General features: G+C 35.6%; 1 protein-coding gene across 1 annotated transcript; it reads left to right on the forward strand.

The window, feature by feature from the left end:
* The first annotated feature begins 594 nt into the window (after nucleotides 1-594).
* Nucleotides 595-18,616, forward strand: LOC127975168 (dual 3',5'-cyclic-AMP and -GMP phosphodiesterase 11A-like). The gene is made up of 20 exons (XM_052579003.1): nucleotides 595-1,450; nucleotides 3,848-4,006; nucleotides 5,647-5,736; nucleotides 5,954-6,094; nucleotides 7,295-7,359; nucleotides 7,497-7,617; nucleotides 8,559-8,634; nucleotides 8,716-8,783; nucleotides 8,932-9,024; nucleotides 9,194-9,244; nucleotides 10,548-10,694; nucleotides 10,894-11,001; nucleotides 11,847-11,956; nucleotides 12,972-13,062; nucleotides 14,642-14,742; nucleotides 15,058-15,135; nucleotides 15,211-15,274; nucleotides 15,582-15,656; nucleotides 15,749-15,832; nucleotides 15,914-18,616. The coding sequence occupies exons 1-20, from the start codon at nucleotides 608-610 to the stop codon at nucleotides 16,181-16,183; spliced, it is 2,835 nt and encodes a 944-aa protein (XP_052434963.1). The 5' UTR covers nucleotides 595-607; the 3' UTR covers nucleotides 16,184-18,616.
* Nucleotides 18,617-18,717: the final 101 nt, after the last annotated feature.

An 18,717-nucleotide genomic window follows, 5' to 3' on the forward strand; every position in this document is an offset into this window, starting at 1 on the left:
TAATCCAAGACAAATTTCCCTTCAGCAACAATTCAGCAATACAAATTTAAATTTACATGGGTTTTGTAATATTAAATTCTTAATGATTGTGCAAACAGAAATAATAATTCATCCTGTTAGAATATACATATTATGGATAGACTTTTAATGACAAATGATAGCAGCCATTATTTTCAGACAGGGGCTACTTCAAAAGTGTTTAATAGAGGAAAGTATTAGAACATATTTTTTCCTCTCTCCCTCTCTCTCTCTCTCTCTATTTCTCTCTCTCTCTCTGATTGTCTGTCACACACACATGCATAGCTATAAAAATACTTTCACGAAACAAAAACAGATTCATTAAACTTCCACTGGACACACAAAAAGAAACATCCGTTTTTCACAGACACACTGAACAGACAGCTAGCTATTCGTTTGCTTTCGTGTTTATTTAGGTCCCTCCCAAAGGAAATCTGCGTCTTATCTGCCAACTGCTTGAACAAAATTGCTTATTATACTTAAACGTCATCGCGAATCAGTCATATTTAATTATTTATTTCACTGTTCATCTCCACGAGCCTCATAAAAGACTGTGTGAGGAGGAAGGCTGGAGAACAGTGATATGTGAATGGCAGATGGACGTGTGAAGTGCGTGCAGCAGACGACTCCTCAACAATTTGGCTGTGGCTGTGCCGACATGACAACTTTTGATTTTTCCGACGTGGAGGCATTTTTGGATTGCCATCCGGAGCTTTTTGAGGAATATCTCGCCAGGAAGGGAAAATGTGACACCCTGAGCAGGTGGCTCAAAGAGCATCAGCCGTCCAAAACCTCTGTGGCGGAAGAGAAACGCGGGGTCGCGAGGGATCCCTTCTGGCCCACGAACCCCGACGGACTGAAGCGCAGATCGTCCCACATGGAGCTCCGCAGGAACTTCGCCCGCTCCAAAGCGATGACTGCGCACCGGACCTACGACGAGCACGTCAGTCTCACGGCTCACGAGTCCCAGTCGAGTATGCGACGGCGCGCGCTGCTGCGGAAAGCCAGCTCGTTACCGCCGACCACGGCGCACATCTTGAGCGCGCTGCTCGAGTCCCGGGTGAACGTGCCTCAGTATGCCTCAAGCGCCATTGACTACAAATACAGACTCAAAGAGTCCAACGAGAGGGAATTCTTCCTCGAGCTGGTTAAAGACATTTCTAACGAACTTGACATGACAAACCTCAGCTACAAGATTCTAATCAATGTGTGCATCATGGTGAACGCAGACAGGTGTTCGCTTTTCCTAGTGGAGGGACCGTCTCATAAGAGGACGCTGGTGTCCAAGTTTTTTGATGTGCACTCGGGTACGACGGTGCGACCCTCTTCAAGCACCCTGGACTCAAACGAAGTGCAGGTTCCGTGGGGAAAGGGCATCATAGGTTATGTAGCAGAACACGGAGAAACCGTAAACATCCCGAACGCATACGAGGTAGAACTGCAACTAATAATACTGACAATTACACTGACATTGGTTGCGAATTATTATATGGGGTTTGATGGTTAAACCCAAAGGACGTCGAAGTGTTGAGAGTTTTTTTTAAAGCATGCCCTTTTTAACAGGGGTTTGATTATACATTACAAGTTAGTAGTGCGTATTTTTAACTGTTGACAAATAAATTCGTTTTCGCCAGAGGTAACCGTAACAACAGTTCGACGGGTAAAAAAAAAAAAACTGGACTAAAACAGCTTGTGTATATTTACATCACAAATCACCACAACCTAAATGTATTTTATTTTAAAATTGCATGACTGACATTTGGCTAACTCTAGTTATAATTTATGTCTAGCTAGGGAAAAACGGACAGCTTGTGCCAGGGACTTATATGCAGTGTAGCCTACAATACATACAAAATAAAGTTATTGGGGAGCCCGGGGCTAGTTGTCACAATCTTTACTCCAGTGAATATTTTTCTCAGGTAAAGGTTTATCTTAGCAAATAATGAAATAATGTAGGCATATACTGTAGGTCTTGGGTACAAAAAACAAAAAACAAACAAAAAAAAACAAACCGCACAACTATTTAACATTTTAAGAAACAATTCAATCAGCGCTGACTTGCCAGTAGGGGGAGCATGCTGTCACACTATATTGGTGTAAGTTTCCATTAAACAGTGTATTATAGACTTTTAGCTACATTTAAAGAGTAAAATAATTAAGAAACAAAACTATTCATGAAACAGCAACATTTTAAGAGTTGACACAAAAATCTAAAATCACTGTCTTGGCCTACACATGACATTTGAAAGACACATAACAGCTTGCTCCAAGTTCAGTATTTCAAGTAAAATCTACCTTAATTACTGTATATTCAGTGGCTTAGCTTGCTCTCTAGTTTTCCTAACAGCAACGGCAAAAATATGAACCTTTAGTATGGAGGATAGAACAGAAGTGCCTTTAAAGATTTGTGATTTCTACCATTTCTGCAGCCAAGGCTTTGATTATTTTGATTATGTCAAAAGGTTCAAGAACTTAACAATCCCCATGTGAAGATATCTCGATTACAGTGTTGGCTGTTTCCCCATTGTGTGTACACATCATTATATCATGACCACAGGCAAGCCTTCTCTAGTAAAATGTGGTCAGAAGAGATCCATTGATGCAGTGCAATGAATTTGCCACTATCCTATCATTTAAATGGAATTTTATGCTTTTGGTGGTAATGAATGCAGTTTTCCCCCAAACTGTAAAAAAGTAATAATAATTATTCATTACATTTATATAGCACTTTTCCTGCCTTTCTAAGCACTTAAAGTGCTCTAGATTGTGAGGGGGTATCTCCTTGTCCACCACCAGTGTGCAACATCCACCTGGATGATGGGATATCACCCATAGTGCACCAAAGCACCCACCACACAGCAGCTTACTGGTGGAGAGGAGACGGAGTGATGAAGCCAATCAGTAGATATTGGGATTGTTAGGAGGCCAGGATGGTCACAGGTCAATGGACGAATTTAGCCAGAATGGCGAGGTGACACACCCAATCTTTTCGAAAGACATCCTGGGATTTTTAATGACCACAGAGAGTCAGGACCTCGGTTTAATGTCTCATCCAAAGGACGGTGCTTTTTGGCAGAATAGTGTCCCCGTCAATACACTGGGGTGTTAGGACCCACACAGACCACAGGATGAGCACCCCCTGCTGGCCACACTAACACCTTTTGCAACAGCAAACCTGTTTTCCCAGGAGGTCTCCCATCAAGGTACTGACCAGCCTCAACCCTGCTTAGTTTCAGTGACCGACCAATCTTGGGCTGCAGGGTGATATGGCTGCTGGCTAAAAAGTGATGCAATATGCAACCAGATTAATCTGAAATACAACAACTACATATACATTTTCATAGTTTTTTCCATTCCCCATTGTGAAGTTGGAGGAATTAGCTTTTTTTTGGTTACACTTTTAAGGTGATACATTGTAATTACGTAATGAGTAATACTAACAACGTGGAATTAATATAGCTTTGAAATTAGATGTGGTTTAAGTTTAGTGGCATGTATTCAGGCAAAATTTACTATGAATACTATTAGTATAGCTAACTTGTAACAAGGGCACCGTAAAACAACGTGTTTTTTTTTCCCCCAGATCATTTTGAGTTAGATTTGAATAAGGTAAAGTACATAAGGGTATTTGGGACTGATGTGAAAAAAAAATGAATCAAAACATCCCATTTATCAAAAGATTATCTTTTACAATTATTATTATATACTGTATTACATTATCAAATTATTATCTCTAACAATTGTTTTACATAACAATACAGTAACTTTAATGAATGAATGTTAATTTTTGCACCTAGCCACAATGTTGTGTCTCCATTGTACTGTGTAGGACCATCGGTTCAGTGATGAAATCGACAAGCTAACGGGTTATAAGACTCAGTCCATTCTGTGCATGGCCATCCGCAACAGTGATGGGGAAGTCATCGGTGTAGTGCAGGCCATCAACAAGAACCCCAGCGGAACTCCATTCACCGAGGACGATGAGAAGGTACATAAGCTTTGTTCTCCTTTTCTCTTGGCTTCATGCTGATATTATATTTTAAAGCATCTGCTCCAGCTAGTGGATTTATAGTTACATTCTCCAGATGCCTATTACTGTATTGCCCGAACTTTAACTGGTAATGAAACTCTAGAGTGTGGATGTAATTGCTGTGCTGAATCAAAAGAGATCGATAAATTAGCGCCTTGGCGAATATCCTGCTATGCCGGAGTACAAGTAGATCAAGATTTAGAAAATCAGTTATTCACATTATTTTATTCATAACCTTAGAAACAGGAGCATAACCAGTTGAAGCCCCGTGGTCATTTTGCACCTTCATTGAGACACTGCATATGTCAAATCTAGAACTGATATTGGGAAAATTCCAACTGGAAGAGAGAATCCATGCCCTAATCACTCCAAAGGGCAGAATCCTTGAAGAGTGTCTACATGATATTACCCTTAAATTTAGTTTTGTTGGATAAAACCTACTTTGTTTAGGTTGGCTCAGTAACGTTAAATAAATAAAACAAATATTTCAATAAAATCTATTAATTTGTTTCCAAGTGAAGCATATTTTTTTTAGGTTACTATTTTTTTTCTGGTGCAATGTAATGCGTTGTGCATCACCCCATGACCTGTTCTTAACCTGAAAAAAATGGGAACCTAAAAACAGAAATATCTACATTAACCGATTTTAAGTTTGGAATATTATTTAATATTGATGAATCAACCTAAATACAGTCATTTATACTAACAAAACTTGCACTGGGTGCAATCAGATAGAAATAGCCATTTAAGGTAACAATTGCAGGTCATCACAGAGTACACCAGAAATTTCATATTATTGCTGTTAATATAATCGATGCAAATTAATCTACATTTTATAGTGGCTTTTTTAAAATATGTTGTGTGTTCCCTCTTTAATTTATACAAATATAAAAGACCCTGCATTAATCTACTATTAAAAACGCATTTCTTAAACATATTTAAATTTCAAATGAAACGCATGATGAAAATATGTGTAATGCATTGTAAAAAAAATAAAACAATTACAATTATTCTGTTTACATATTAACTCGAATTCTTAAATGGTCTAACTTTAAAATGAATCGCAAGGACTCACCACCCTGGGTCACATGACCATAAATGATCAAATTCCTTAAAGTGAACTTCGTGTATACCATTTGTGAAAGGGTCCTCAATGAAGGGATTAAATTTTTCACTTTCTTTAGGAATGCCCTAAAAAATTATGGAATTCGCCTCTTCAGAACTGTTCTCAGAACAGAGGTTATCTTTGACACTGGTTAAATCAGCACATGCGAATTCCATACTTCAGAATCAATGCTGCAGATCCACTACTGCCGTCAGTCTGCACACGCACATCTCAGACCTTCACTTTCATCGCTGCTTCAAAACAGCTCTCTATAGATAGTAATTAATAGCACTGAATTTCTCCTTAGAATTATTTATGCCAAGCAGCACTGAAAACAGATACACAGGCTGTGCTGTTATAAATGCCCTAGAAATAAACTGATTAACTGATGTGATGCCTCCAGTTCTTCTGCTGGTGTTTTTTTCCTCTTAATATCTCACCGTCATGCATCAATCAAACCAAAGCTTTGAAAGCATCACACTTCTCCCTACAGGTTCTTCAAATGTATCTACCTTTCTGTGGAATATCGATCTCCAACGCCAAACTCTTCTCCGAATCCCGCAAGGAGTATGAGAGGAGCAGGGTGAGTCAAGAGCTGCAGAAATGTTGCTGAAGAAAACTCAGTTTTTCAGACTGATTTCAAATCTGCCTCTAGACTTCTAGACGTCTCCGACAGTGTGTTGCTTGATTTTGAAAGCTTGTTTACAATCCTCAGGTCTCAAGGTTTAAAATATTTAATGATCTGCTTGAAGGCCTGTGTTATCTGAATACATTTCGAGCTATTGCTGTTGTTCCTCAAGGCCCTGCTGGAGGTGGTGAATGATCTGTTTGAGGAGCAGACGGACCTGGAGAAGATTGTGAGAAAGATCATGCAGCGTGCGCTGACATTGCTGCAGTGTGAGCGCTGCTCAGTGCTTCTCCTAGAAGACATCCACTCTCCTGTGAGATCGCTTTTTGGTCCCCCTTTTCTCTTTTCTGGCATTTTGTGTTTTTTCTTATCTTTCTCCATCATTTCTACCTTCCACCATTCTTAAAGGGATAGTTCACCCAAAAATTAACATTCTGTCATTAATTACTCGACCTCATGTCGTTCCAAACCCATAAGACCTTTGTTATCTTCGGAGCACAAAGTAAGATATTTTTGATGGAACCTGTAAGCTCTCTGACCGTCCCGTAGACAGCAATGACTTTACCTGAACGTAATCAACATAATCAGCATTGTTTACATTCAGCATGTGCAAAGGTCTTACAGGTTTGAAACCACATGAGGGGGAGTAATTAAAGGAATGACAGAATTTTCATTTTTGGGTAATTAGTCACTTTAAGAAATGTTGATGATTTAATGTATGACATAAAATATATCAATAATACCACTTTGCAGATTAACATTTTTATTAAAGCTTTTTTTAAAAGTTGATTTCTAACAAGTTGGAATAAAGAGGTTGTTGAGTACATTAAACATCATTATGCTGAACAGGAAAACCCATCTACTCACTAAATCCACTTTTACAGCCACATTGTATTTATAATCACGCTCCTACAAACTATTCTAACGTTTCAAACTCAAACAAGTAATTATTATTATTATTTTTATTATGAAGACTAAAAGAATTGTTAGAAGCTTAGTGTTTGCACTTTTAAAGCCATGCTACTGTAGATTGCTTGTAGCCAGTGTTTAGCCTTTTACTTCTGGTGATTTTATTTAGGTTTTAAAATTCATAACAGATGTCTTCACTTGTGAAGATTATCATGATGTACTCAACATGTAAGAATTTGTAACTTTTGTTGGTCAATTAGCTTATTCCTCAACAATTCAAAAGCCAATGGAAAATCGAATCCTATTGGACTTTTTGTCAAGGGAATCTGTTTATTGTTAATTTCTGGGTTGGCCTACAAAATACGTCATCACTGTAATGCTCTATACAGCTAGTCTTTATCAAAAACAGTTTGTGCTTTTTCTTTGCAGATGACTTGTATTTTGTCACTGTCTATGTATACCGTTCACCCAGTAGAGGGCAATGTGAACACCTTGAAATGACCCTAGCATTGCTTTACAGCAAGTGTTTTACAGCAAACACTACTCAGGGCTTCTTCAGAAAATATCTAAACGTACAGTAGTTGTTCTCTCACTGTGTTCATAGGTAGTAAAGTTCTCCCAGACATTTGAGCTCATGTCTCCACTGTGCAGCATTGATCATGACATCAGGTGAGAATAACAGGGCTAGTAATATGACAAACTACTAAATTGTATTTTTTTACATAACGTAAGCGGGATGTCAGCTAATGTATACCATGCTCAGTATATGTGTGTTGTGTGTATATGTGGGCATTTGACAAAGTCAGCATGGAGAAGGTGTCTTGCTCGGACTGGCTGATCAATAACAGCATTGCTGAGTTGGTAGCATCAACCGGGCTGCCTGTTAACATCAGTGACGTCTGTCAGGATCCCCGCTTTGATGCTGAGGTGAGCAGAACACACCCTCACAGATCAGTTTCATGTTAATTTTGATCACTTGGCCCAAACCAAAGCACGATTCCAAGCCCAGATCTCTCTCATGGTGCCAGTTAGTCTAAACTAGCAAACTAGCAGCAGTCATCTATGTAGTATGTCCTTGTGACAAAGAAGTACACTTAAGCATACTTAAAAAGAAAATATGCTTTACAATTATATACTTTAGTGTAGACTGACTGTAATGTTTTGCCTTACACTTAAATTAACATGTATTATAGTATACAATTAATATTAAATAAAATTTGTTGAACATAAGAGTGCATTTTTACCCTCTTAAGTAGGACTCAAGTACATATTGTGTAATTTATTTCAATAATTTTGAAATGCTTTTAATAACTTTAATTGTTGAATTAATTAGTGTACTGCCAAATGTACTGGCAAGCATTTATGGTGAAGTAAAATGTAAATGCATGTCTATTGACACTTTTTAAATATATCGTCTATTTAAATATATCAAGTAGTTTACATGTGCATAAGTATGTTAGTCTGCATCAAAATAACTGTACTTCTTTGAAGAATGACAAAAGATTATTAAAACAATGATGAGAAATGTATTTTTGAAGTAAAGCTTGTAATTTGGCATTATTACAAATTGCATTTTAGTGTGTTAAGCAGTGTGTTAGGAATAAATGTGTACTTTCTTTAAGAACCCTTCAGTGGCATTTTTTTAAAAATTAGAATTATTTTATCTAATAGATAAAAAAAAAGAAGAGAAACATTGAGAAATAGAGAGAAAAAATACACTAAAATTACACATTCAGTAAAATTAACACTTAACATTAGCACTGTTAAACATATACGTAACATACGTATATGAACCCAAGTGTAATCAAACACACGCACACGCACACACACACACACGTATCATTTCAAGCATTGTGTTTCATACTCAGGCGGACCAGGCTTCTGGTTTTCATATCAGATCAGTTTTATGCGTCCCCATCTGGAATCGGACACATCAGATTATTGGTGAGTTTCCACACAAGTGTTTAACTGCTTATGTACAAACCAACAAAAACAACAACTTAAATAATGTCTTACTTTTATTAGGCGTTGCCCAGATTCTGAATCGCTTGGACGGGAAGACATTTAATGATGCAGATCAAAGGTTATTTGAGGTGTGACTTTATTCAAATATTTGATGTTGGAATAAAATTGCCAATCAATATTTTATAAGTGATTTAGAGCCTTACATACTTACTTACATTACTGATACTGTCATAAATCATACTTATGATTAATTTTCCTTTCCATTGTTCCTCACAGGCTTTTGTTATTTTCTGTGGTCTGGGCATTAACAACACAATGATGTATAACCAGGTTAAAAAGACTTGGGCTAAGCAGTCTGTGGCTCTAGATGTGAGTAATATTTCTTATTAGTATTTATTTTTATGTTTTAAACGGCCCATTAATATAATAGCTACATTTTTGCCTGCATATTAATCTGTCAGACCGGTAGAGAGAAATTAAATTGTGCATGCGTCGTATGGTTACATAGTGTGCATATTGTTATTTCTGTCTTTTTCAGATGCTGTCTTATCATGCTACATGCTCCAAGGCAGAGGTTGATCGCCTGAAGGTAAGATTAAAATATGGAATTTAAGTCCATAAAAAAACTAGATTCCACAGCACTGAAAATATACTAATGTTCTAAATTCTTTTTTAAAACATGAAGTTTTAAATATTGAAACATTATTGATAACTGCTCTATTACCATTGAAAAAGTTTGTGTCAGTATAGTTTTTTTTTATTATTATTTAGAAATGATGCAAAATTATCAAAAGTTACAGTAAACACACTTTTTATGTTACAAAAAAATATATTTCAAATAAATACTATTCTTTTGAACTTTCTGTAAATGAAAGAATCTTTCAAAAAATGATCACAGATAAAATATTAAACAGCACAAAATATATAAAAAAAACAGCATAAAAATATTAAACACCACAACTGTTTTGATAATAATCAGAAATGTTTCTTGAGCACCAAATCAGCATATTGCTTTGATTTCTGAAGGATCGTGTGACACTGAAGACTTGAGTTATGATGTTAAAAAATCAGCTTTGCCATCACAGAAATAAATTATATTTTGAGATATATTAAAATCGAAAACTTTAAATTGTAATATTTCACAATATTACTCTTTTTATTAATTGTGTAATTTTATGTTATTTTACTGTATATTTTTTTTTACTGTATAAAAAATCAAAATGTGTCACAGGAACAACAAAAAATGTAAATTATATATATTTGTTCATTTAAAAATGATTTTTATCACTTGCTATTTCATGTATTATAAGCCCTGTTGCAATAAAGCTGCTTAAATAAACTATAACTCTAGCAAAAAGTAAACCTCTCTTTAATTACCTATTTTATAATTTATAATTTTATAAATTATTCATTCAGTATCTGATTTGTTGTAAATATAAAAAATGCTTTGGCAATACGCTGTAATGCCTGACATGCAATAAAGCATATTTGAATTTAATATCAGCAGCATTACAACTTACTGTATTTGACCAGTGCATTATTACCTTTACAGCTTGGTACAGCTAGATTCTGTATAGTGTTGCAAAATGTGAAATAAGGTTCCCAGATCAGAAGCATATAGCACACCTTTTCTCCAGAGAGACGTGATGAAAACTTCAAATTAAACTCATACATTAGAGAGATAGAAGTGTAAAAAACATCTCAGCCCCCAACGTTTCCTAGAAATTTATAGATGGTGGTGTCCCAGACTTGAGAGAGTTGAGGTATTAATAATTGAAATGGCAGAGTGTCATATACTCTTTCTGTCTGAGCCCTCAGTGGATCAGGCTCTGCTCGGGTGTTTAATTGCCTTGCTGCTGGAGTTGCTAAGATTGTCCCCTCTCCTCTCTCAGGCTGCTAAGATTCCCCTAAGCAGTGAGCTCGGGATCGATGAGTTCCACTTTAATGACTTTTCTCTGGACAGCGACGCCATGATCACTGCCTCCCTGCGGATGTTTTTGGAGCTCGGTGTCGTGCAGAAATTCAAAATTGATTATGAGGTGAGGCAATCACCATCAAAGCGGGGGCCAAATGCCAACCCTATACTGACTGGGAGAGTGAAATGCTGCTTACATATGTATGCTGTGTGAGGCTGGGTTATGGATTGGGGAGAGACTGTGCTGCAGGCTGGTTTTAGGAACACAGGGAGGGTCTGGAGCTGCGGTGAATACTACAGCATGCCTTTCTGTTCCCGCTCAGGTGCTGTGCCGCTGGCTGCTTACCGTGAGGAAGAACTACCGCACCGTAGCCTATCACAACTGGAGGCATGCCTTCAACGTCTCGCAGTGCATGTTTGTTATGATCACCGTAAGTCACAGATGATGATCCAAGTGGCCTGAAATAGCCTGTGTGATTTGATAGTACACTCATAAATGAAAAGGCAGAATTTATTCACCCTTAGTGATTTAATCGAAACCTTAATTGGTACCGTACTAAATTGATCAACTTAAATTACTACAATATTTAAATGCATGACATGCAAGTTTCAATAGAAATATTTTAATAAGCATATTTTAGTTTATCCCAAACCCTTTTACATTCAGCAGCATACTAGAGTATAACCATAGAAATCATTATGAAATTGCATATTAAGATGAACTTAAGTCCTAATTAAGTGCCTTCAAAAAAAACTACATTTCAGGTGATTGCATTTTGATTAATAAATACATTTAAACAGTAATACATTTTCGTTTAATTGCAATTACCATGTAAGTGTTCAGAAATGTTACATTTAGTTAACTTTTGAAGTATATTATTTCAATAAAAGTATGCTGAAGTGTACTTTATTTTCAGAAGGGACGGTGATATATTCAGTGTATAATGGCTTGAATTCTGTTCGATATTGTTTTAATTTTTTATTGCGCATAAGTTATAGAGATTACTTCTGTGATGGTTTTAAGATGCTTTTTGCCTTTTTAGAGCTGCACATTCCCTGTCCCAATCCACATTATTTGTATGGCAGAGAAAAGAGTCATAAGAGTTCATTACAACATCAGTAAATGCCTTTCATTTTTGGTTGAACTATCCCTCTAATGATATTCTCAAGCAGAACCTGTAAATACACATAGTTTAAATCAGTAATGATCTTTCAAGCCATAATTGAATCACTGTATTGGAGGTTTGCAGTAGTAGGTTTCTCTGTTGTGGTCCAGACTGCTGCGTTCCAGGAGGTGCTGACAGACACAGAGACTCTTGCGCTTATGGTTGGGTGTTTCTGCCATGACCTGGACCATCGTGGCACAAATAACGCCTTTCAGGCAAAGTGAGTCAATGTAACTTACGTCAGTGGCTCCAGTTTTTACATTGCACATCAAATAATGACCCAACAGAACCAACATAGCCCTAAAATTGTCTTGTAAAAGTAAAGTTGTTAATGGATGAACCTGTCAATGTTGGCATCTGTCTAATATGACTAACTTCTTCTGATTGACCAATTTGTGCCAATTCTCTGGAGGGTCTGATTGGCTGCACAGCCTTAAACGCCAACATGGGAGGTGTTTTCTCCTCCCTTTTTAAGGATAAAGTCTTTTTTTATTTTGCTATCCTAATTCTGCATGTTTACACGGCTACCTGCATTTTATTATTTGCATTTACTTTGGCTTTTTCCCCAAGTTAAAATGGCTAAATATTTTTAAGGCAAGAAACATTTACCACCATTTTAAAGTTTGGGGTTGCTAGGATTTTTTTTAAATGTTTTTTTTTAAAACACCTCTTATGCTCACCAAGGCAGCATGTATTTATTTATTTATTTATTTACAGAATTTATTTGTTTAAAAATACAGCAAGAACAGAAATATTGTGGAATATTATTAGCATTCAAAATAACTTGTTTTCTATTTTGATATGTTTTAAAACGTAATTTATTTCTGTGACGCAAAGCTGAATTTTCATCAGGCATTACTCAAGTTTTCTGTATCACCTTTCAGAAATCATTTGAATATGTTGATTTGGTGCTTATAAATGTAAAAAAATATTAATAATATATTGTCGAAATCCAATGCTATCTCATATTTTACGAGGTGGCGATTTTGTATGATTTGTCTAGACCCCAGTGACAGGTAGGTTTAGGGGTAGGTAATTTGTTCAAATTCATACGAATTGGGGAACTCTTAGAATGTACATATGATTCAGAAAAAATCATACAAATTTGTATAGGTAGGGTCGTACAAATTAATACGAATAAGCAACCTCGTAAAATATGTGTGAATTGCCATGAGATGGGGTTAGGACATAATGTGCTTATTGTTTTGGATCTGATCTGTGTTGTGCTTTCACAGGTCTGGGTCAGCACTAGCGCTGCTGTACGGAACATCTGCCACACTTGAGCATCATCATTTCAACCACGCCGTCATGATCCTGCAGAGTGAGGTGAGCATGTCTGTCAGCTCATGTCTCAGTACTGAATAAAACTCCATTTAAAAATGTCTACTTCAATTTAAAAACTCTTATTTGCAATGCATTTTATTTTCATTTTTTATATGGTTCATGGTATATCCATTACTTAGTTGAAGCAAATGAAACGAATATTCAGTAAAGCAAATAAAACAAATTAGTAAAATGAATGTTAGTTTGACTTTTCAATGAAATAAACACTTTTGGACTCACACTGTATGTGAAAACAATGATCTGCAGAACACAATGAATATTTTCAAGCAGTGGACTAATAACCAGTCTCTCTCACACTTCTCTTGTAATGGATTTGCAGAAATGACCCATTTTACCCTCTTCCACATTTGCATGTCTCAGTGGATGGAATGAATGCAAATAGATGTCAGCGTTTGATTAAGTGGCTGATTTAGCTCTGAGCTGTTTAATTATGACCAAGCTCTGTATCGATTTCCTGTAGATGTCCATTGAGCTTTTTTTAACCAACACCAATTAACTGTGCTAAGGAGATTCCCCTCTTGGGTCAGCTGCACTGAAGCAAGGAGAGAAAGAAATTGCTTTCTATCCCAGAGACTGAACATGCATAGAGACACACTCTTTATGAATGAGACTCAGGGGTGTGAAGAGATTGCTAGTGTCATGATTGGCTTTATTTCAGCAGAAAAGACAAGGCTTAATAGGATTACTAGAACTTGGAATGTGAGTCGTGCTTTCCCCAAACTTCACTTACTGTAGACTTTAGGAGAGTGGGGTAAGCTGTGCCACATTTTACTTAACCCTACAGCGTCTACTGTATCATACTGTATTCAATACACTACTTTCTAAGGCCTCTAAATGATAAACATGACCTTTTTTGTACCTTTTGTCATTTAAATGACACTTTATACTATTTGAGTAAGTAGAAGGCCTTTTCATAAAATTAAAAAAAAAAATCCAATGGTTGTGGAAAGCACGCATTTTGCTGTGAATTATTATTTATTAATTTTACCAAATAAGTATAGAGTAAACATAGAATGCATTTTTTATTGCTAGTAATATTTCAAGATGGCACTTACAGCATTTTAATATAACATTACTAAGACATTATTGATAATTACAAGATTATTAATATTTGTATGTATATATATATTTGATACAGTATATCAAATATGATGCTTGAAACATCCGATAAAGCTCAAAGTAATAGATCTAATTATGTTTAAAAGTGCCTCCTATCAGCTAAAATTAAAGGAAAGCACAGGGCCTCAGAAATATGACTTCTTCCTCGCTGAGATTTTAAAAAGGTAAGTTGACACACGTTAGCAGTAAGCTGTGCCGTTGTAAATGATCAATGACAAATATGGACATAAAAGCAATGATTATACAGGACAAAACAAATAGTTTCCCAAAAGGCTTTGAAATTTCATGTAATGAACGACATTATTTTTTTTAAAGAAACTGAACACATTAATTCTGTCAAGGTTCAAGCCATCAAGGTTCATGTGAATATGAATTGTTTCTCCCTCCTCACATTGTCATGAATATTCACTAACATCTTTTTCTCCTTTTTTTTTTTTGACAGGGTCACAACATTTTTGCTAATCTGTCCTCCAAAGAGTACAGCAGCATGATGCAGCTACTGAAACAGGCCATTCTGTCCACAGATCTCACCTTGTACTTCAAGTAAGTAATAGTATCAAACGGCATATGTTTCAAAAGTCATAATAACCCACAGCTTCGAACTGCTTTAAATATTCAACCAGATGCATGTAATTCACGTTTGAGCCACAGAGAGGCGCCCTTTGAATAGAGGCAGAAGAGGCCATATTAAGCCCATTTTGTGGCTTTTGTTCAGATCCAGGAATCCTGGTGAAGATCTGAAAGATGCCTCAAGGAACATTGAATAACCTTAAATTGTCCAATTTGCTAATAAGTAATTAATTATTGGTTCTTTTTTTCTTCTTCTTTATTATCTTCATAATTCATTGGATATGAAAGAAGTAGAACCAAGTTCTTTGAGTGTGTTTTGTCGGGACAGTTCAGTTGGAGTAATGAAGAACATAGAGACATGTTCAGGTGAGTGTCTACAATTTATAAAATTGATAACGGAAATGCCAGGATCTGCTGTTAAAATACTATAAATATGACCAGGTCTATGCTGATGACTGCGTGTGACTTGGGTGCAGTGACTCGACCATGGGAGATCTCAAAACAGGTTCCACATTGTTCTATTTCTGTCTTGTCTTTTAGTATAAATATCTTATTTGAGATGGAAAATTGTAAGATAATAAGGTTTTATTTGAGAGAGAAAAAATTGATATCATTATATATTAGTTATATTCATCATCATATATTAGTCATATATATTTAGCTTTTTTAATGGAAAATATATACAAATTCGTCAGATGTATGTCAACAGGGTAAGAAAATGATTGTACTGTATATTCTCTGAAACCACTGCAGAGTATATATTTTAGTGGACGTTAAAATATAATGTCATAAATCTATGTTTCTAATTCCAGGTGGCTGAACTAGTGACCAGTGAATTCTTTGAACAAGGTGACAGGGAAAGATCAGAGCTGAAGTTGACACCAGCTGTATGTATTCTCTTATCAACAGATATCTCTGCGTTTTAAAATGTAATTTGCTGGTTTGTCAGTCAATTTCAGGTTTAATCTCTCCTATCCAGGCCATTTTTGATCGTAATCGTAAAGATGAGCTTCCTGTGCTTCAGTTAGAATGGATTGATGGAATCTGCAAGCCATTATATAAGGTACAACGGTTAAATAGATAAAGCAAATGAATTAACTCCAGCTAATTAACTTTTATACAGTGATCATAATGTATTTTATAGGCTCTTGTGAAGTTGAATAGGAAGCTTCAGCCGATGGTAGATGGAATTGATGCCAACCGAAAGAAGTGGGAGGAGCTTTGTCGGTCCTATCAGCAAACACGGAGAGCCTCTGAGTGCATCTCCAGTCTGGAGGCAGGAGAGACTGAATCGCCTCAGAGTTCAGACTCCACCCACGAGCCAGAATCTAGTCAGAGTGTGGTGACCAATCAGAGCAAAGACTCAACCCACTGTGTGGAGCCATATCAAGCCACGGCAGCCAATTACAAATAAGAGGTGTGATGTGACAATTAAAGGACGGCCCACTTAGTCAGGGGTTCCCAAACGACTTTTTCCTGAACCTCTTATGCGCTGAGATTTTAAGTTAATATTTTAATATTCTAACAACAGATTTGCACATTCAGAATAATCTGATGTTGGTTAATGGTCAAATCACTTTATTTAACAAAAGAGATGAAATATTTAACCCTTTTTCAAGAAATGTTATTGTTTTATTATATATTATAAATTATAAAAATGAAGTCATAAATGATTGATAATTATAAAAATCATTTAATTTTACACTTTTTATTTTACAAGTCTTAATTAAATTGCAGCCTTGGGTAATCCCACTAAGATATATCATGATTTATATTAAATTTCGATGAAGTATGCAGCCACATTTATTTATTTTAATTTTAGATCTGTTCTAATTAATTATTTGCTCATGACCCCCCAGGGTTTCTAAAACCCACATATGAGAAACCCTGCACCGAGTAATGATGACTTGACAGCTTTCCTATGTTTATATATGAAAAAATGTGTTGCTAACCAAACTTTTTTATGCGGGCTGCTTTGAGATTGACAATATTTCTATCGAAATCACTTCAAGCATTTACAGCACAATTTAAAACATTATAAAATGACTATCACTGGTTTTAAAAACAAAATATTTATTAAGAACCCATATTTATTTATTTTATCTCCGATAAAAAATATATGTATATAATGGAATATGTGAATATGTGCAGGAAGTTCAGGTGCACAAAAACTGAATGTGAGAAATAGCAGTAAACTGTTTCAAAAGCTCAGATGTTGTTCAGTGAGTCTGTGCTGCTATATCGCAAGTTACAAGTTTGCTTTCACAAAGCCTGGCATTACATAAATATAAAACAGAGTTGCTGATAGGATTCCCATGCTTCAGATGTGGAAACTGAGCATTGATTTGATGAATGTATGAATTGATATCACTGTGATCTTTTTGCTGTTGTTTAGACTTGCATGGAAGCATTGGAACACTGTTATAACTGCTGGTTGTGCTATAATTTTATATTGAACATTATACACAGTGTTTAATGTCTATGTATGCATCTGTGGTCTCTTGTACCTGTCAGTCAGGTCCTTATAAAACAGTATAGGTCACATTTTTACAAAATATTGCATATCAGCTGTTTGAGTGGCAAACAGAAGATTATACAGAATGAATGTGAAGTCATCTGTCTTAAACCAGCTTTTTGGGATTCGTCCTTGATAGCTGACTCCTAAGATGAACCAAAGTCAATTCTCACAATACTAAAAATCTGAATTTGTTGCATGCAAAACTGAAACCTGATGTTGGCATGTGGTATTACATGTTACAATTTAGTAGGTGAACTTTGTGTTTTTGAAAACATTACAAATGCCATGAAATGCATGCTGCAGGGCTTTGACAACAGCAGCTTTCTGCTTTAAATGGGAGTTAAACTTTCAGGTTGTGTTGCAGTCGTGCTACATTTTATTTTGTGCGCACACATTCAGATTCAGTCTGTCTGCCTTATTCAATTGAAATGTTATCATTTTTGCATTTATTATGAATTGACATTTAAAAAAGTAAAGAAAACCATTTATATTCGTACACTAAAAAAGAAGGACACAAATTGCTTTATATTTTATTAGCTAACATAAAATGCTCCTATATTTATGGAAGCTTGTCTCCGACCACATAAAAAAGGTAACTTTTTTTTTTTTTTTTTTTTACATGTTACATGTACTTATTATTATAATTACATGCAATTAACCCTAAGCTAGCCCCTAATTCTAACCCTATCCATAAAGTAAGTACATTTAGTTAATTAATATTACTCAATCTATAAATGTATAATTACACTCTTACAAAGACACCTTAAAATAAAGTGTAACCAAATATTATTTTATACATTTATTTTTTAATAATATGTTAGATACATAAAAAAGGTAATTGCGACTTTTTCTTTCATAGTTTGGATTTTTTTATTTACAATTCTGAGCTTGTATATAAAAAAATTACAAAAATTGCAAGATATAAACTGCAGAATTATGAAATGTAAACATCAACTTGTGAGAAACGTAGTCAGAAATCTGCATTTATACAGTATTTAGAAATATTTCAATTTTGCTTTATTATCTCATAATTCTGCAAAAAAAAAAAATGTTCTCAGAATTGCAAGAAAATGTCAGAATTGAGCAAAAGTTACCTTTTCTTATTTATTAATTTTTTTCACATGGTGATAAAACAGGCTTCCATATATATCATACTTGGTGCATCAATGTGTCTCTTTTAAAATGATTCTCATCCTGTTTTTCAGTGGATCATATATCTATCAAATGCCACATGAATGGCTATGATATACTGTGCAGTTTGAAAGGGGTACACAGGGTCTTTTCTTGCCAGACTGATTGCTGGTCATATTCCTCAGGCTGTTTTGTAAATAAAGAACACTGTGATGCAAACGAGTGTGGCGATCCATGATTGGATGCATGCACATGGTTTTGAAACACCCCTTAAATAAATAGACTTCTTATGTAAATGT

The sequence above is a fragment of the Carassius gibelio genome, chromosome B16 (assembly GCF_023724105.1).
Source record: "Carassius gibelio isolate Cgi1373 ecotype wild population from Czech Republic chromosome B16, carGib1.2-hapl.c, whole genome shotgun sequence".
Taxonomy (NCBI): Eukaryota; Metazoa; Chordata; class Actinopteri; order Cypriniformes; family Cyprinidae; genus Carassius; species Carassius gibelio.

Coding starts and splice junctions, on each gene's coding strand:
- LOC127975168 (XM_052579003.1), top strand. CDS start 608: ATGGCAGATGGACGTGTGAAGTGCGTGCAGCAGACGACTCCTCAACAA. Junction 10,695..10,893: donor AATTCAAAATTGATTATGAG/GTGAGGCAATCA, acceptor GTTCCCGCTCAG/GTGCTGTGCCGCTGGCTGCT. Junction 15,833..15,913: donor TCTGCAAGCCATTATATAAG/GTACAACGGTTA, acceptor TGTATTTTATAG/GCTCTTGTGAAGTTGAATAG.